Source organism: Physeter macrocephalus, unplaced genomic scaffold, assembly GCF_002837175.3.
Source record: "Physeter macrocephalus isolate SW-GA unplaced genomic scaffold, ASM283717v5 random_1590, whole genome shotgun sequence".
Taxonomy (NCBI): Eukaryota; Metazoa; Chordata; class Mammalia; order Artiodactyla; family Physeteridae; genus Physeter; species Physeter macrocephalus.
Genome location: NW_021146889.1, coordinates 1 through 19,392, shown reverse-complemented (window position 1 = coordinate 19,392; position 19,392 = coordinate 1). Strand labels below are relative to the sequence as shown.

General features: G+C 51.5%; 1 protein-coding gene across 1 annotated transcript; it reads left to right on the top strand.

The window, feature by feature from the left end:
* Positions 1 to 4,824: 4,824 nt before the first annotated feature.
* Positions 4,825 to 19,305, top strand: LOC114485541 (brother of CDO-like). Its single transcript, XM_028487149.2, has 8 exons — positions 4,825 to 4,849; positions 9,981 to 10,127; positions 11,967 to 12,110; positions 12,443 to 12,736; positions 13,092 to 13,364; positions 14,448 to 14,755; positions 18,395 to 18,554; positions 18,935 to 19,305. The coding sequence occupies exons 1-8, from the start codon at positions 4,825 to 4,827 to the stop codon at positions 19,135 to 19,137; spliced, it is 1,554 nt and encodes a 517-aa protein (XP_028342950.2). The 3' UTR covers positions 19,138 to 19,305.
* The last annotated feature ends 87 nt before the right edge of the window (positions 19,306 to 19,392 follow it).

The following is a 19,392-nucleotide window of genomic DNA, read 5'->3' as shown; positions in this document are numbered from 1 at the left end:
CCAAGGACGTGCTTAGAACTCTTAACCTACCCCACTCCTCTCCTCAGTCTGTTCTCTGCACACAAACCCGTATGCTTAAATAAAATCCTAGGTTCATTTTCTAAGCTAAGAGAAAAGGGAAGGACCACACAGTGTGTTAAGCAGGTACAACTATAGATTCAGTGAGCCAGAACAGACTTTAAGAAGGCTTTTGCACAGGGAGACAAGGGGGAGGATTGATTAGCTTGCTTGAAATCACTGCAACCTTTAAAGAACATGATGCAAGATAGTTCCTTTAAAATGAAAAAGAATCAAGAGAGCAAATGAGTTCCTTGGCTCTCCTTTTTTTGTGTGTGGAGAAGAGTTTAGGGATTTCTACCCTGATCTTGTTTTTTAGACTTTAAACCATTTTTGGAATCTGGTAATAGTGCCAGGAGCTATAGAACAGCGAGTCTGTCCTGCAAATGGGACAAAATGTTCAAATCTAAATAAAGGACTATCACTTAATACTGAGGGAAAAAAAAGTAAGCAAAAGGAAAAAAAAAAACTTGCTGAGGCAGAAACAGCATGTTTTTTACTTTAGGGAAAATTGTGCTTAATTTTTGGTGACTGCGCTCCTTTTCTACTTAAAAACATTGAAAAGGCATCACAGAGTAAGATTCAGGCTGCAGTGTGACACTTAAGCCTCCCTCTCAGTCCTACCTCCCACTCTAGACCCAGCAACCCTGCCATTTCCTCAGCTAGTCTTGCACTGGTTTTTGGAATGGCGCTCCGTCCACCTGTAACAACCTCCTTTCCGTTCTCTTCCCCAGAAAGTTCCCACCTGCCTTGGGTTAATAAATTCCTTCTCAGTTTTCAAGATTCAAGTATCTTCTCCTCTAAGAATCTTTTCTTGACCCCCTCGACCCCCCAAGTCTGGAGTGGGGTCCCCTCTTCCCGGCTCCCTACCATCCCGAGTTTACTTCTCTAGGCCTCTCCTGCCACCGTCTCTTTGCCCTTAACCTCTGTGACCACCACACTGCTGCACAAAGGGCCTGGCACAGGCTAGGCCTTCAGTGAATGTCTAGGGAGAGGCAGACTCCCAGATAAGATGTGTTTGAAGTCTAGAAGATCAGAAAGGGCATGCAGAAGGTGAACAAAGATTTCTTCACCAGATTATGACATAGTAAAAATTTTGAGGAAGTAAACAAGAAAGGATGAAGCAACATCTTGGGATATAAACAGGCTGAAGATACACATAGATTCAGGAAGGGTTTAGAAAAATAGATGGACGTCAGAAGCATGAAGGATTTTTAGAGGAAACTCTGGAACATTTGAAGGGAGACGCCAGTGGAAGTGGCTCCACGTCCTACCAGACACCTCACGGGACACTGTCAGAGAGGATGGGCAGACGACATGGGTAGTCATTACTGCTTTTAGGACTACTTAGTTCCCAGGTGTGTGGAGGGGAAGTGGGAACCACTGTGGGTCCCACGGCCTTCGGACTGTGCCCCTGCCTCTCCCACCTAGAATTCTGTCTGTAAAGGCCACGCTGAAGGGTTCACGTCCATTGTTCCTCTGAACGCCTCCGTCTTCTCTCTCTCTTCCTGTACAGGCCACCAGCCTGCCAAAGGCCATGCCAGGAACCAGCTCTGGCTCTGATGAGTCCAGACCACCGGGATTCACATTAATTTTCCCATTGCTAAGTTTCTAGTTTATATTTGGTTGATCAGAGAAATATGTGTGATGTGGGTTGCTGGCAAGTAAATCTTTTTTTTCCTTCTTCTCTCTTTCCCCAGTGTATGTTTTCAAACCATTTTATTCCTTCGTCTAGTCCAAAAGAAACTCCCCAGTTCTGCTAGCCAGGCCTACTTCACAGCAGCACTGGAGTCAAATAAATGGGATGGTCTACAGACATCTTCTCTGTTCATCTGGCTGCCAGACTCAGTGGAGAAACGGCTCCCATCCTTGATTTGTTTTCAAGGACTAATAACATTTCTCATTCTCATATGTCTTTTGAAAGAAAAAATATTTTTTTCTAATTGGTTCAAGCCAAGAAATTCCTGAAGCATTAGACCAGTTTACTGCAAATCATTTAATGACATTGCAAACTAGGTTCTTTTTATTTTCCTCCTCCTTCCTCTCGCACCCCTCCTTTTACGCCCTCTCTCCTGTCCTGCCCACCTCCGGTCTTGACTCTGATCTTCTGCTCTCCTCCCTCTGGCTCTTTCATCTCTTCCCCATCCTCAGCTTTCTCCCACTGCTCCAATCTAGGTGCACACCCCACCTTAACTCAAAAGAAAAGAAAGAAACACAAGATTTAACAACTAATATGTTTGGCATCTGCCAAGGTTTTTTTCTCCCCCGTAGAAACTGTTTTTATTTAAATAAGAGAGAGCATGCCTTGCTTTCATCAGAAAGTGTGTGTGAGAAATTTCATGTCACGTTTCCATGGCTGTCAGGAGAGAGCTTTGGAGCCAAAATTATGCAATTGGACAGGCAGAAAAAAATCCTGAAGAGAGCAAATGTGTTTGTCCACTCTTCCAGCCTGCAAAGGGATGGTTACTCACTCCACCAACCCCCTTTCTAAGTTGCTCTGGAGATCGAGGTAACCTAACTTAGGTTGGGATGCTGGTGAAGCTGGCAGGGACTACGGCTGGGGACACCACTCTTGCGAATTGTTGTACCCTGCCTTGTGTGTGTTTTGGTGGGTTTTTTTTTTGCGGTACGTGAGCCTCTCACTGTTGTGGCCTCTCCCGCCACGGAGCACAGGCTCCGGACACGCAGGCTCAGCAGCCATGGCTCACGGGCCCAGCCGCTCCGCGGCATGTGGGATCCTCCCAGACCGGGGCACGGACCCCCTGTCCCCTGCATCGGCAGGCGGACTCTCAACCACTGCGCCACCAGGGAAGCCTTGTGTGTTGTTTTAACTGTCTTTTCTATTAGAGTAAAGCTCCTGTGGTTAGGAACCATGTCTTTATCTTCTTGGTATCTCTGCAGCTTCTGGCTGGCTGAGTGAATGAATCAATGGTGTCTGGAGGGATGGTATTGTGCCAGATGCGGACTGCAGAATATGCAGATTTTGCCCAGCCTTGTGGGCTGCAGCTGGGTTTGACTTCAGTGGTCTGTGTGCCAGGGCTATGGACTAGTAATAGGCTTAGTCACTACCCAGAATGTGTGGCGTCTGAGGGGCCTGCCCATCCCACAGTAAACCCCGTCCACCCACCAGGATCCAGGCAGTCCCACCTCTAACAGGAACACTGTCAGGATCCAGCCTCCACTCCGCTTCTGCAGTCCATCACCATGGTTTTCCACTTGTAGCGCACTTCCTTTCAGAGGCTTGACCTTGGGGTCGTGCCAGGCCATGGCTCCTCAGGTGACTTGGAGATCAAGTCGTGCTGATTCTCTGCCCATCCGTGAAGCAGTTCAGGACACTGGAGAGCCCCTGCATTGCAAGAGCCCACACAGGGAGGCAAGGCCTAGGACCCTTCACACGCTCAGACAGCACCTCCAAGTCCATCTGTAGAGCGGTGAGCCCCAGGCTCTTGGTTCTACTTCCTTTGCACCTATGCTGCCTTTCAAAACATGCAGGGGTGGGCCGCAGGGTCAGCATGTCACTGGGGTACTCCATTAGGCAAGCTCTTTCTACGCTTTGTAACACTGGCCATAGACGCAGCAAGCCAGCACAGGGGCAAGTTGAGGCCTGGCGGCCAGGAGAGTTGGGGGGTAGAATGATCTGTCAGCCTAGAAACTTGCCGACGGCCACGAGGCTGCTGAGCCACCCAGCAGCGTTGCCAAGTGAGCCCAATTCAGTCGCCCCACGATCTGGTGGATCCCATCCAAGCCTCGGCAGATGCGTGCAGGCTTGTCCTGTGCTCCCTGAGAACAGGCAGGAGGGTAGGATGGGACTGACTAGGTACGAGAAATGCCTGGATGCGTTGAAAGCCGGAATGTTTTCAATCGCTCAGCAGTGCTCAGGGAGATGGGGATGTTGGTAAATCCAGGCAGCCTCCACCTGAAGGCACCGTCTTACCTGACTTCTTTGTTAAACAGAAGCGAACTTTAATTTTCAGCTTAAGGGAGGACTCGGGGAGAAGACGATCAAATAAGGAAACTCCTTGAAAGTAAAAGTTAGGTTTATTGATTACACTGGGGGCATTTTGCTGAGGCACAGTGTACCACGTAACGGGACAGGTAGAGTCTATAAAAATTGGAGGATGAGCCTACAATTAAGATTTGACAATTTTGTGTTATGAGAATGAACAAACATACACTAAATATCGTCATTTAATTCATAGATCTACTGAGCCTTTTATTCATAAAGGAAGGATCCAGGCTAGAAGGTGAAGAGAAAGAAATTCAAAAGGGGCCCAAGGTGACACTTGTCGATTTGTAGTTTCGCATATGATCCTGGTGACGGCAGCCACACCCCGACATGCCTCTGAAAGTTTTTATTTTCCTTCTTTTTTCCCCACAGCCAAAAAGGTAGGAGCCTGATGTACCCCGTAAATGTGAAGAGGAAACTCAGAGCATATTGCATGATTTGTGTCTGAACAGATCCCTGTAATCTGTGTATCCAAGGCTCCTACGGAAGTGATATATCAGAAGATATATGTTCCGTTAAGAAATTGAGTGCTTAGAAGGCAAGGAACTGGGCAGGGTTCCATATGGAGCCTGAGATGTTATGGGCTTTCTCAGAAAGCACAAAGTTCTGTGACTAATAAAGAAGGTCCATAAACCCAGAGATGGCCTCAAAGACCAGGGCTTCTGACCTGCTGAGAGCTGAGAAACAGAGGAATGAGCCTACTGGCCTTTGATTAGTGCCGACAAGTTAATAAAATAGGTGGAAGAATACACAAAGAGGGGATGCAGAAGAAGGGTCTAAGGGAAGGTAAGAGGATTAAAGCTGCAAAAACATTCCTCTAATGAATTTCTCAAACACGCCAGCCAACAGGCAAGGGCAGGTGTCTTGTCAAACCATTTCCCCCAGGAAACCTGATCCATCATCCTGCAGCGAGGCCTGAGGCCTGCTAACCCCATTTGTAACTGAAGGGCCTGCCCCTTATTCCCAGCGAGGCACGCTGAGCAGCCCAGGGACTCGCCAGGAAACTGGCTTTGCAGACAAAGGGGCCTGAGAACAGGCTGCTTTCCTTCATATGCAGCCAACTAGATCCCCCTGCATCTGCCTCTCATCTGGTGGCTGATTAGGCTGTTATTGATCACAAAGCCTCTGCCCCTGCCTGGCCTCCTTCCTGCCCAAAACTGCTAGAAAAGGGGGTGCTCTGATTTTCAGATCGTCCATCACTTCATTACTCTGCCTTTGATCCCTTTTTAGTGAAACTCAACTTTTGCTCCAGCAGCCAAATTGGGAGCATTTGTCTAGTGAAGCAACAGCTAAAGCTTAAGCTTTGGGGAGACAGGGCCAAGGACCCAACTGCTGCTTATTTGTTTTGAAGCCAGGAGACTCGCCTCCCAGTCGGCCCTTGTGGGGAGCTGGAAGCCCAGCTGGGGTGTCCTGGGTCCTGCCCGGATGGGCTGTCGTGCATATGTTGGCATCAGAACAGAGGGGCCGTCTGCCGCATGGCTGACCAGTGCCCCCGCCATTGCACACACAGCCTGCCGTCTCCAAGGCAGCAGTGGATTGTCAGAGCGTGCAGAAGGCACCAAGAGGGGCTTAAGGGGGAGTGCATAGTGTTATCTAGTGTTGGGGCAGTGAGGTTGGGTACATGGAGGACAGCGTGCTGCATGCACGGATAAGACCTCAATTACGATGGGGCAGAAGCCAAGGGCTAAGCTGGAGATGGCGTTCTGATCCCAGATTCCTTTCAGTTGCTGACATCTTTCTTGCAAAATGATCTGTTAGGCTTAAGTACATTCTTGCTTGAGGCAGATTTTCTTAGAATGAGGTAAAGGAGGAGGGTGAAACAAAAACTCAGAAACTCTTGGTGGAGTAGTTTTTAGATTTATTAGAGCGTGCATGAGAGTGCTTCTCAGTGACTGAGGAATTTTCCAGGTGCCCCTGAGCTCACGATCGCTCACAGCTCACTTTGTGGGGAGCCTCCTGACTTGGCAGGTAGGGCACACCCTGTGCTGAGGAGGGTTAAGGCCTTCACATTGCTGAAGTGACTTGCTTGGGAAAGCAGATAGCAACATCCAGCTAGAACACACCGAGCACAGGCAGTCCACCCTTCCCACAGTCCATACCTTCCTTCTCTCTGGGAGAAAACACATCCGCTCTCTTGGCTGAGAGGCTCAGCCAAGACTGGGCTACATATTTTGTGGGGCTCGGTGCAAAGTGAAAGTCTTCCAAGCGCAGGGCCCGGCACAGCTGCACAGTGTGCATGCCCACGAAGCTGGCCTTGGGCACAGCCTTCCAAACTAGTCACTCAACAAGGACTAAATGAGCATGGTGCATCCTGAAGACGGTGCAGTGGGGCTTGGGGCGGGGGCATGGAGTGCAAAATTAATAGGTTGCCCGCTAGGAATTTGCAATTTAGTTTGGGTTGGATATCACCAACACAAAATTAAATAATGATGAGATAATTCTTTAAAAGCCCAGAAGGCCCTGCACCCACCCAAAGGAAGGAATCCATGAGAGAGCTCACCTTGACCCCCAGGAACCACTGGTTCAGCCTGGAAAGCAAAATGGGGCCATAGAGATGAATCAGGCATTCTGTCATTGTTTTTGCCACACTACTCGGTCAACAGCATGTACTTCTTCTAGTGTATTTTTCATTTCAGTTATTCTTCAACTGATTGGTTGTTCTTTATATTTTCTAATTCTTAGTTAAAAACGTCTCGTAACTTCTTGCTCTATGCATCCATTCTTTTCCCAAGTTCTTGGATCATCTTTACGATCATTACTCAGAACTTTTTCTCTGGTAGATTGCCTATCTCCACGTCACTCAGTTGTTCTTCTGGGGTTTTATCTTGTTCCGTTATCTGGAACATATTCCTCTGTCGTGTCATTTTGTCTAAACTTCTATTTGTATTTTTATGTATGTGGAAGGTTAGTTATGTTTCTCAGCCTTGGAAAAGTGACCCTCAGTAGGGGACGTCCTATGTATCCCAGCAGTACACTCCCCTCTCGTCACCTGGTGGCCAGGGACCAGCTGGTCCCAGGGTAGGTCCAGACCTGTGTTTTTGGACTCAGTTCCGCAGGCTATGTGACTGTTTTTCTTGCTTCTGGTGCCTGCTCCCACGGTGGGTGAGCCTGGTCTAGAGGCTTGTGCAGGCTTCCTGGTGGGAGGTGCCAGTACCTGCCCACTGGTGGGTGGAATTGGGTCTTGGCCATTTGGTGGGCAGGGCTGTGTCAAGGAGCGTGTTTAGAGGTGGCTGTGTGCTCAGGAAGTCTTTAAGCAGCCTGTCTGCTGATGGGTGGGACTGTGTTCCTGCCCCGTTGGTTGTTTGGCAGAGGTGTGCCAGCACTGGAGCCTGCAGGCTGTTGGGTGGGGTCAGGTCTTGGTGCTAATGACCCAAGCAAGATGTCAGCCTTCAGATGAGTAATCCCGATACGTTCGCCGCCAGCTTTTATGTCCCGAGAAAGAGCCACAGCCAGCCCCTGCCTCCCCAGGAGACCCTCCAAGACCAGCAGGTAGGTCTGGCCAAGGCTCCTGTGAAGTCACCGCTTTTGCCCTGGGTCCCAGTGCACACAAGACCTTGTGTGTGTCCTCTAAGATCGGATCACTGTTTCCCCCAGTGCTGTGGAGCTCCTGCGATCAAGCCCCACTGACCTTCAAAGCCAAATGTTCTGGGGTCTCCTCCTCTCGATGCCAGACCCCCCCAAGCTGGGGAGCCTGACATGGGGCTCAGAACTCTCTCTTGTTCCCGTGGGAGAACTTCTGTGATATAATTACTCTCCAGTTTGTGGGTTGACCACCCGGGGGTATGGGATTTGATTATATCTCAAGTGTGCCCCTACTACCGTCTTGTTGTGGTTCCTTCTTTGTCTCTGGAGGTAGAATATGTTTTTTTGGTAGGTTCCAGTCTTGTCTACTGATGGCTGTTCAGCAGTTAGTTGTGATTTTGGTGTGCTTGTGGGAGGAGGTGAGCTCAAGGTCTTCTACTCTGCCACCTTGTCCTGACCAACAGCATGTATTTCTTATTCCACATTTACTACACCTATTTTACCTCTTTCCTGTGACCCTGGAAGTAATTAATCACTCAAGAAACATTCTATTTTCAGAATATCCAAACTTAGATAAAGGTTGGCCACACTTGGATAAAAGGTTCATAGAAAATTTGTTGTGCTAAGCCCCTGAGCTCATACTATAGACCCAACTCAACTATGAAATTTGAGTTCACAGGCAACATACGTGGGCATCTTGTACCTGACTTGAGTGGCCCAGCTCCAAGATAGTCACTCATTGGTCATTCAGCATTCACTGAGCATCTGCTTGTGCCAGGCACTGGTTAGGTTCAGAGGACACATACATGAAGAAGACTTGGTCCCTGCCCCTAAAAAGTTCACAATTGAATATTGGAATCAAGGGGACAGTGATCCTTTCATAGAAATAAAAGGGCTTTCCTGCCCTGCTCTGGCTTGGCTTGACTAAGAACTTCTTGAAAGTTCCATCAAATGGGAAACCTCTTGACCTCACTGAGTGCCTTGATCACTGAGCTCTCCTCTGGTGACAGGAGTTTGTTTTCGGTAATTAGCTCACGTCTCTGTGAGAAACCTGATTCCCACCGCTCCTTTTGCCTTGTCTGGGAACCAACCACACAGGCAGGTGGAGTCTTGCCCGTGAACTGCAGTTACACTGCGATGGTATCAGTTCTCAGGAGCCGATCAGAATGTGGTGTGGTCAGCACTCAGAGATGGTGCCTCCAGGGCTTTCTAAGTACCATTATGGAGAGAGTGTCTGGGTAAATATTTTCATCTCTCTTATCTTATTCTCTATTAGTTTTATTTCCTCTCTTAAATTAAATTCAGCCACAATCCTGAAAACCAAATTTGAGATGCGGTTTTTGTTGCACAAGTGGCCCATTTTGTTCAGCAACAGCAGTGATTTGGCTCAAAGAGAGTTTTGTTGTTTGGACCGTTGGATTGTTTAGGAAACATCCTGCTTTTGTTCCAGATGGATCTCCATCCTCTCCGGTTTAAATCCCAGTCTTCCTGCCACTGAGCTAAGTCAGGAGAGACCGCAGCCTGGTTTCAGGACCCTCGGCTCGCCCGCATTCCACTGCCATTAAGCCACACTGGGGACATCCCTCTTTGCCTTAGACAATCCTTCAGGCATCCACAGATCCCCATCCTTAGCCCTGAGAAAGAATTAGCCATGACGTGACGTGTCGTCGGCTCTCTGAATCTGCAAGTGGAAAATCTGAGGATACGGCAGGCCGACTGTAATCGTCGTCCAGCACAATTTTATATAAGGGACTCGAGCATCCGCCGATTTTAGTATCCCCTGGGGCACCTGGAACCAATCCCCGAGGATACTGGGGAGGACTGCATAGCTCCTGGGTAGCAGGAATCAGCCTTCTGGTTGTAACCACGGTTAGCAATTGAGCAGAATCTCGGGCCTTTCACTTTTCGCTGTGGATGTCTGAGGAGGAGGCGATTCTTGACTGAACTGGAAAACAGACAAAAGCATTCTCTGTCGTTGTTCCTTTCAGTCTCCGTGAGCTGTGCCGGGACATCTGTGCCTTGACTATGACCCATTTCCAGCCAGGCTCAGTGGGGCCGACGGGCCTAGCCAACTTGCCCCCCATGTCAGTGTAACAAAAGAGGCTGGTCTGCGTCACAGGCACCACTTCATGGAATTCTCTACACCCCGCCCCCTCAGCTTATATACACCCAGCTGAGCTCCCCATGCAGTGACGCGGGCTACACATTCCCTCCTGTAAACTGCTCTAGACACCAAAAGGTTGGAGGAAGGACTCGGAGCACCCCCAGCGTGTGAGCTTCTTGCAGCTGTTGATTGTGACTAAAGACACGGAGGCACAAGCCCACCCTGAAACGTTGCACTGTCTGCCTCTCTCCTCCATCGAGGCCCAACCGGCCCCTTCCCTTCTCTCCACAGATCTCCAGGACTTCAAGTTAGACGTGCAGCACGTGATTGAAGTGGATGAGGGGAACACTGCGGTCATCGCCTGTCACCTTCCTGAGAGCCACCCAAAAGCCCAGGTCCGATACAGCGTCAAACACGAGTGGTTGGAGGCCTCCAGAGGTGAGTAAACAAGCAGGAGCCCAGCGGCCGGGGCCAGGAGGGAAGCTGGCCGTCTCTGCAGCGCTTCCCAAACCCCCGTCCCCACGCCGGCAGCCCCCTCCCCATGCTCAACAGCTGTCTTCTGCCCTGATATTTAGCCCTGCGGGATCCTGAAGGGATTGGCGGCCTCCGTTGTGGAGGTCCCCTGAACCTGTCGCGAGGAATCTCTTCATCCTTTGAGGCCCTGGCAGATGCTGCTGAGCTGCTGCCATTGGATGAGGCCTGAGACTCTCCCTGTGCAAGCTCCCCACCACCAGGCACACACTGGAGGGCTGCCTGACGTACCAGACGTTCCTGGAGCTGTGGGGTTCCCTGGTGGGAGACCGGGCTCTTCCCCGCACAGCAGAGCAGTCTTTAGTGGAACTTGAAATATTTCCTCTCCCCATCTTCCTGGTAACGCAACCGTCTCAACAGTCACGGCTTCCTGCTAAGTGGACGTGACAGCTGGTCCAGCGGCGACCAAGCTTCCGTCCACAGAGTGCCAGCGGGGAGAGAAGCTCTCTCTCAAGGCCAAGTCAGCTTCTTTCCACAACTGACCTGCACTCAAGGCCAAGTAGACCCTATGGCTGGACCCGACACTTCACAATGTGTACCTTTTTAAATGTCCTAGAGATTTTAAAATATCTTTGTTAACCTTCTGGTTATGAAAGGGGAGTATATGTTTACTATAGAAAATACAAAAATCTTTTTTTTTTAAGGGTAATAAAGCCTAATCCTGCCACTCAGAAATAACCGGAGACTGAGAAGAGTATGAATGTCTACTGTCCCTAGCAGAAGCCTGGCAGTAGACCCTAGAGAAGGCCTGCCCATCCCGCAAGAGTCAAGGGCTTTTTCCTTTCCATCTGGCATTTGCCTAAGCAGCTCACACCTGGGGCGGCCCAGTGACAGGCAGGTACCAGACTCAATGAGCCTAGACTGCAGGGACATCCAGATTGCCAAGGGCAGGCCACCAGGAAGCTCAAAGCTGATGACCAGTGCTTTGCCTGCCAGGAAGCTAAACACCAACCCAGTCACCAGGTGTACTGTGAGTCGCTGTGAATCTGTCTCCTGTGGAAAGAAGCTGAACTCAGCCCTGGGACCCCACCCCCATGGCACCCCTGGTCCAGAAGCAGACAGAGCCTAGCAGGCCAGTGATGCAGGGGGAAGGGCTTCAGTGGTATTCATGGAGAGGGTGGGGCTTGGGGGTTAGAATATCCCTCCCTGGCTGCAGAAATTCGACAGTGAGATGGCTCAGAGCTGTGACCATGACAGAGACTGATGGGAAATTCTAAAGTCAATTCCCTCCTTCCTGGTGGCTTGCAGGAATGATCAGCTCATCTCCCACGTATGCAGCACGGGCCTCTCAGTCCTTACAAATGGCTCTGAGGCAGCACACATCATGCTGCTTTACAAATGAGGAAACAGGATCTGAGAGGTTAATTAACTTGCCCAAGATCACACAGTTAGTATGCAGCAGATCCGGAGCTTGAGTCCAGGTCTGGCAGATCCCCAATCCTGCCTCCTTTCCATGGCACCCAAGCTCCCTTAAAAGTTATAAAATGCTCTTCCACAGACCTATGTATGAACTTGGGATGGCGGTGGGGTGTCAGCCAGCCAGTTTGTTAGCTGGTTGGTTAGTGTCACTCCTGATACTTCCGCCCCACTAGGTGTGAGGTTTTATGGGGAGAATAGCATTTGCAGTTTGGGCTTGTTGGAATTCAGGTATACGACTTCTGACTTGTGCCCTACCTGCCCCTAACCTTTGCGGGAGCTGCTGAGTGCAGTATTCTGGGCCCAAATTCGTCCCTGTCCTCTCTTCAGATAACTACCTGATCATGCCATCGGGGAACCTCCAGATTGTGAACGCCAGCCAGGAGGACGAGGGGATGTACAAGTGCGCTGCCTACAACCCAGTGACCCAGGAAGTGAAAACCTCGGGCACCAGTGACAGGCTGCGCGTGCGCCGTAAGGGGAGGGTCTCATTGATGGAGGGGGGCTGGGGCCGGAGGGGCATCCGGCATGTGTTGTGTTGATGCTACTGCCCCACTGCTGTCTCATTTCTTCCTCATGGCAGCTCTCTGCAGGAGGACCTTGGTTCCCCTAAGGAAACCAGAGCCCAAGGGAATTAGTATCTTGCCCTACTGACGTAGGTCAGAAGCCCCTGAAGAGCTGTTTGATTCCAAATCCACAGTCTCCAGGCTGCCCCCTGGGGCTGGGCCACCTGAGGCAGGGCGGAGGGGATCCTCTGCACCCAGTCCTGGTCCTACACGCTGTCCTTCCTCTCCTTGCCCCTCCAGGCTCCACTGCTGAGGCTGCCCGCATCATCTACCCGCCAGAGGCCCAGACCATCGTTGTCACCAAAGGCCAGAGTCTCATCCTGGAGTGTGTGGCCGGTGGGATCCCACCCCCGAGGGTCACCTGGGCCAAGGATGGGTCCAGCGTCGCCAGCTACAACAAGACACGTTTCCTGCTGAGCAACCTCCTCATCGACACCACCAGTGAGGAGGACTCCGGGACCTACCGCTGCATGGCTGACAACGGGGTTGGGGATCCCGGGGCCGCGGTCATCCTCTACAACGTCCAGGTGTTCGGTGAGCGTCTTCTGTGGTCCTTCTTCACCTCGGCCTTCTCTTAGCTGCACGGCCTCTCTAGAAGCTCATAAGCTGAAGCTCAGACAGGGTCACGTGCCTTGTGAGAGGTCACGTGCCAAGTGAGTGATGGAGGAGAACTGAGAGAGTAGGAGGCCTTGGATCCCAGGGGCCAGGGTGTAGGGGCCCGGTAGCCCTTCCCTGTCAAGACTTTGATGGAGGAGACATGGGACCTTTTCTCTCCTCTACCAACGTCATGGGGAAGGAGGGAGCCTTCCTTGCCCAACAGCAGTCCCCTCTGTCTGGGCCTGAACGGAACGGCTCAGCCTTTCTTACCTCTGCTCTGGTTTCCTGGCAGAACCCCCCGAGGTCACCATGGAGCTGTCCCAGCTGGTCATCCCTTGGGGCCAGAGCGCCAAGCTCACCTGTGAGGTGCGAGGGAACCCCCCGCCCTCTGTGCTGTGGCTAAGGAACGCCGTGCCCCTCACCTCCAGCCAGCGCCTCCGACTGTCCCGTAGGGCCCTGCGGGTGGTCAGTGTAGGGCCCGAGGATGAAGGCGTCTACCAGTGCATGGCCGAGAATGAAGTCGGGAGTGCCCACGCTGTGGTCCAGCTGAGGACCGCCAGGCCGGGTGAGTGCAGCCCAAGGGTCTGAGCTTCCAGCTGAACATTTATAGAACCCTTTTCTCAAATGGAATCCAGCTTAAAACCCCAGTATATAAAATAAAGAAAAGTGGCTGTTAGTTGTAAGTTTAAATTTACATTGACTTCCTAATAAGTCAAAAGTGCAGATTTTCAGTAGTGCAGATGACCCATTTAAATACTGTATTTTTTTTTTTTAAAAAAAAAAACCTTTTAAATTAGTTTGCAGAACCTGTGGCTTCCTAGAGTTCCATGGAACCCAGTTGGACAGCCACTGGTCTAGCACAAAGAAAAGCACCTCTGTCTTTCTTAGTTTGATTCCTTTCAGTTGACATCTACGTGGATTGAGCAGTTGCTCTTTGCTCAGCACTGGGCTAGGCAATGAGGGGGATGCAGAGACCCTACCCTCAGGAACTTTCCTAGGGAGGAAATAAAACTTACCAAAGAATCAACTGGAGAAAAATACAGCAAGGAGTAATGCTGACTCATGTTTATCAGGAGCCAACCTCCTGCGCAGGAGGTAAGGTAGCAGAAACTAGCGTTGGCGGAGTCTGTGGACGCTTCCTGAAGGAGGAGCGGCCCCTCCTGCCTCTGAGAGTCTCAGACGTATTTACATTCACTGTTCACACCTCCAGGTGCCTGCAGTGGAGCAGGGAGAGGCCCACACTGTCCCATGGTGTGGATCCCACAGTGGAGGGGACACGTTCCCACACCCGCACAGATGTGAGAAAGAGGACGCAGGCTCCTGCATCTCAGGAGCAAATTGAGATGGTTCACTCAGACGCACCTGGTGCAGACACAGGAAAACAAGCCGGCGGCGAGAAGCCCAGGCAGGGGCATCCGGCTGCCTTTCCCTCCTGGCCAGGCTGGGGCACAGCCCTCTACCTCCACGGAGCCCGGCTGTGTGTCCAGTGGGCTGATGGTCACCTCACATCCTGAGCCAGGGGCTCTTCCGGCCCTGGCAGCCCTTCCCTCTGACTTCTCCCTGTTTTCTCCGTGGAGACAACAGCTCAGCAGGTGGCCAGGGGACTAAGGGCTCTTCCTTACCTTCTCCTTCCTGCTCTGTCCTCCAGGCACCACCCTGAGGCCATGGCGGGATGCTAAGCCGGCCACTGCCACACCTCCTGTGCCCCCACCTGGACCCGGAAGCCCTGCCCAGATGCCGAAGGGCCACCCAGGGCCCCTGAGGCCGCCGGCGTCGGCGCAGCCAGCGCCCTTGCCGTGCCTGGGAGAGCAGGGGCAGGCGGCCCCCGCCGAGGCACCTGTCATCCTCAGCTCGCCCCGCACCTCCAAGACTGACTCGTACGAGCTGGTGTGGCGGCTTCGGCACGAGGGCAGCGGCTGGGCACCGATCCTCTACTATGTGGTGAAACACCGCAAGGTATGGTGTCTGGCATTATGCCTACCTCTCGCTGAGGCTGGGCAGGGGCCTCTGCCCGCTGGCCATCTCCCCTTGAGCTCCTGAAGCCTGGATGAGTCGTCTCCACTGCTGATCTTGACCTTCTGATCCCTCCGGCGTGCTTTCCCACCACCTCCCGGGAAGCTGGCTGTGAGATGGGCATCTGGGGCCCTAAGAGGCCCGGGAAGAAGCCGTGGGTGTGCTTCCAGGTCTGAGCCTCGCGCACCAGCTTCTAATCCCGAGGAGAGTTCATAGGCTCCCTAATGACCACCCCCGTCCTCCCCTCTGCCGTTTGCTGTTGATGTTTTGTTTTGTTTTGTTTTGAATCTAAGGAAGCTCTGCTGGTGCATACCTGCAGGAACCCCGGCGTGGCAAGCTAGCTCTAGAGCCAGGAAAACAAATATCTGTGAGCAAGTGTTTTCTCTGAGGGCTACAAAATACGGCCTCAGTTCTCAGGATTCCTCCTGGCTCAGGTTTGACAAGCAGGCCTTTGAGCTAAAAGCACATCGTGTTGTTCAGACCTCAGCTGTTTCTCCTTGGCAGAAGGAAGTCTGTCCAGGTGGATGTGTTGGGAGCTGTCAGGGAGGGATCCGGGGACAGAGCTGGGCTGGCCCACCCTCTTAGACACTCTGCCCTCCGGGGCAGGATGCAGCCCCCAGGCTGCCACCCCCGTTCAAGGCTGCACTCTCACCTGCTGTGACCCCTCGGGGGAGAAGGACATGAAATTCCCCTTAAGAAAATATCCTTGAAAACATTTCTGTTTATCCCAGGTGCATGCTGTTTTTTTCCTAAGGCCATTAGACGGTAGAAAATTATTGTTCTTAATGGTTTTTTAAAAATCTTATTTGATAAGTAGTAATGTATCATAAATGCCAGGTTTTATTATGCATTTCTTTAGTTGTTGCTAACAAAAGTGCCATGTGCACTTGGTAGAAAATACGGAAGATATAGGAATGCGGAACGAAAAGCATTTATCAACTTGCCTCCCTCTCCAAAAAGAAACAAAACTAGCGAAACTCAGTGAAAGGTGCCTCCTGTGCAGAAGCTATGCCCCTGCTCTGGACCCCAACAGCCCTGTCGTTCGGGTCTTCCTCTTAACACACTCTCCAAGGAGACCTCCGGTCAGGACAGGTCCACAGAGGCACCTAAGGCAAAGCCGCCTCCTAGGTGGGGGTCGAGAGGGGGCAGTTTCTAATTAACCCTCGGCCTGCTGGCCTCTTCATAGGCAGCCAGCAAAGGGGGTGGATGAGTTTTTAACAAAAAGCAGTGTTGTTCAGCCCAGGTTATGGGGCAGGGCTGGTCCTAATCCTCACTTCCCCGTGTAACTGGACACCTCAATCGCAGAGTTGGAGACAAAGATCAGGGCAGGCCAAATGCTCGTGGTCCCCAGGAGGCAAGAACCAGCATGAGAGCAAGAATAATATTTTTCGGGCCAATAGGTGGCCGTGAAACGGCCTCACCAAGAGGCAGGCTGGCAAAGGCCACACGAGGTGATCCGGAAACGCCAGGCTGAGGCCGCATTCACCCTCTCAGTATGCGTGACAGTGACTAATTACCGTTCCATTTCTTATTTTCATTTCTGAGCCCAGTGGAAGTGAGGCCAGCGCTAGGAGGCAGAAGGAGAAAAGGGGCACAGGGGAAGTGAGAGGACAGTGCCCCGCTGGGTCTGGCTTCTGTTAGGCTCTGGCCCGTGGGGCACTTGGAGCTGTTAGGTGGACATTGCCAAGGCACAATTATGTCTTGAAAGCAGTTTCATTCTTGAGGGACTAACATGTCTTCAAGATCATCACACACGAAAGGATTTTGAAAGCAAAAATCAGCATTTGGGTTGTGTTTTTTCAGCCCCTCCCCTCTTGCTGGAGACTGGGAGTCATTCAACTCATTTTCACTTTTTCACATGCATGAAGCCAGCTTTCATTTCCTGGTGTATCTGCAGACCCTGGGCTACTGTGTTTGAGTTTCCAGCACCACTGGGGATTCTCAGTTTGTAAAAACTTCTCCCTTTGGAACAAGTCCTGGAAGCCTGACATGAATGAGCCCAGACCATCCCTGTCCCTTGAATAGTAGGTTTTGTTCTATTTTGGAATATTCTGCTTGGGGATAAGAGCTTTTCCTACCAGCTGTTTAATTCCTTCAGCAAACCACAGCTTCAGGCCCCAGCAGGCTCTCGGAGATGTGCACAGTTAGCAGTGAAGTCTGTGTCCTGAAAGATGGGTGGGTGAGATGAAGCAACCTCTCAGCAAGGCCTTTCCAGAAGCCTGGAACTCCTTTTTTTTTTTTTTCCTTTAAAGAGCCAGGAATTTGAAGCCATTAAAGATTAATCTCTAATGGTTACAGTTCATCCACGGTTTTTAAGTTCTAAGCAAGGCCTGAGGGCAGGAGCAGAAAAAGGAGGATTGAAATCCTCACTGAGCGGAGGAAGGTGGGGGGCGGCATGTACTTGTTGGGAACCTACTGTGTGCCAGCTTCAATGCGCGACACGTCACGTAAATCATTGGATTTAAACTTCAGAGTAACCTGAGAGATTTTATTTGCTTCATTTTAGAAAAGAAAAGCTTAGGGATCAGAAAGATTAGGGAATTTGCTCAGGGTTACACAGCTGGTAACCTGTGTGGTAAGAGACACAATCCAGATTTGAACCCAGGATTTTCTGGCTCCCAGACTTCCTTTCTAGGGTAGGTTGCGTTTATGAGCTTGATCTCTGGAGTCAAGTCAGGGTTTCTGCGCCCACTGGTAATGTGGTCTTAGACAAATCACTCATCTCTCTAAGCCTTAGTCTCCACATTTGTGAGGTGGGAACAACATTAACACCCATCTCTTGGGCTGTTGTCGTGGAAGCGTGTTATGGTGCATACAACGTGCTTAGTCGCTGATTTGCCAGCACATAGTAAGCTCTCAAAAAATGTGGCCATTTCTATGATGCTGCTGCTTTTATCATTCTCATCATCATCTCATTAGAATGTAAACTAAAGGTACTGTGTGTGTTTGGTTTAAATAGATCAAGGAGAAAGAAAGTTAAATAGGGAGGTTTTTACACTTGATCTTAGCCAAAAGGCCGAGAAGCGATAGGGAGGTTTTTAGAAAGAGAGAGAAGGTCTTTGGAGAAACTCTCGGCAATGTCGGCTGGGCCTTTTTTTTTTTTTTTTTTTTTTTTGTGGTACGCGGGCCTCTCACTGTTGTGGCCTCTCCTGCTGCGGAGTTCAGGCTCCGGACGCGCAGGCTCAGCGGCCATGGCTCACGGGCTCAGCGCTCCGTGGCATGTGGGATCTTCCCGGACCGGGGCACGAACCCGCGTCCCCTGCATCGGCAGGCGGACTCTCAACCACTGCGCCACCAGGGAAGCCCGGCTGGGCCTTTTGACCCTCCCCACGGAGTTTTCTTTGATGAGATCATTAGATGAGGGATCAGGGAGCCTGACTTTATTGTCCCAGCGAGGATGGATGTCCCAGAGCCAGCAGGAACGGTCTGCCTTCTGTAGGGCCACCTCTTCCCCAGCCTGGCCCATTCTCCCTCCCTTTCTTCTGTCCTCTTGGGCTCAATTCTGCTTTCCTTGCAACCTACAGCCCACCTGTAGCTCCAGGCCAAGATGCCGGTCCTTATACCAGCCATCTTCTCCAGCAGGTGACAAACTCCTCTGACGACTGGACCATCTCTGGCATTCCAGCCAGCCAGCACCGCCTGACCCTCACCAGACTCGACCCTGGGAGCTTGTATGAAGTGGAGATGGCAGCCTACAACTGTGCAGGCGAAGGCCAGACGGCCATGGTCACCTTCCGAACTGGTAAGGGTCTGATGTTGCCCCCAGCTTGGGGTTTTCCAAGGGAGTACTGCTCACCTTGCCCCAGCTTTTCACCTTGAACTTTATCTTCCTTTCAGCTCCTGCCTCCCTCTGGTCTGCATGCCTAGGCTGAGGTCCCACCTGGCATCAGGACAGGCACCAGCTGGCCTCTGGCATCCCTTTTACCCTTTCACACTCGGGGGCCACGTGCAATCCCATGACTGTCAGGCAGAGCTGGAAATCACTGGACACTTCCAGTGTCCTCTATTATTTCCATGGTCTTATCAGACCCCCTGGCAGAGCTTCAGGCGGAAAGGACTCTGTGGAAAGAGAGACCTAATGCACACTCCCTCTCATGCTGATCTCAACCCGTTTCTACCCAGGACGGCGGCCCAAACCTGAAATCATGGCCAGCAAAGAGCAGCAGATCCAGAGAGATGACCCCGGAGCCAGCCCCCAGAGCAGCAGCCAGCCGGACCACGGCCGCCTGTCCCGTAAGCCCCCGGCAGCCCCGAGGGCGGGGCTGACCAGCAGTCAGAACTGGAACCAGGTCCACTGCCTCAGAAGGCTCACTGCTGCAGGTTGAATGGGGTCTTTGAGTCCTGGAGTCCTTGTGACATTTTCCCGGCCTCTCCCCAGTTTACCACAGCGAGGAGATATGGATTGGAGCTTTTCAAGGGCTCCTCCCAGGAGAGAGTGACCCAGAGAGCCCTAGGAAGATCTGACGCAGCCACCAGGGGGTGAGGGCTGTGGGGTGAAGCTGGCCCCCCTCAGGAACAGGCCAGGTCTAGTCACATTACAACCATCTTCTCATCATGTCCTTTCCTCCCACTTCCTTCCT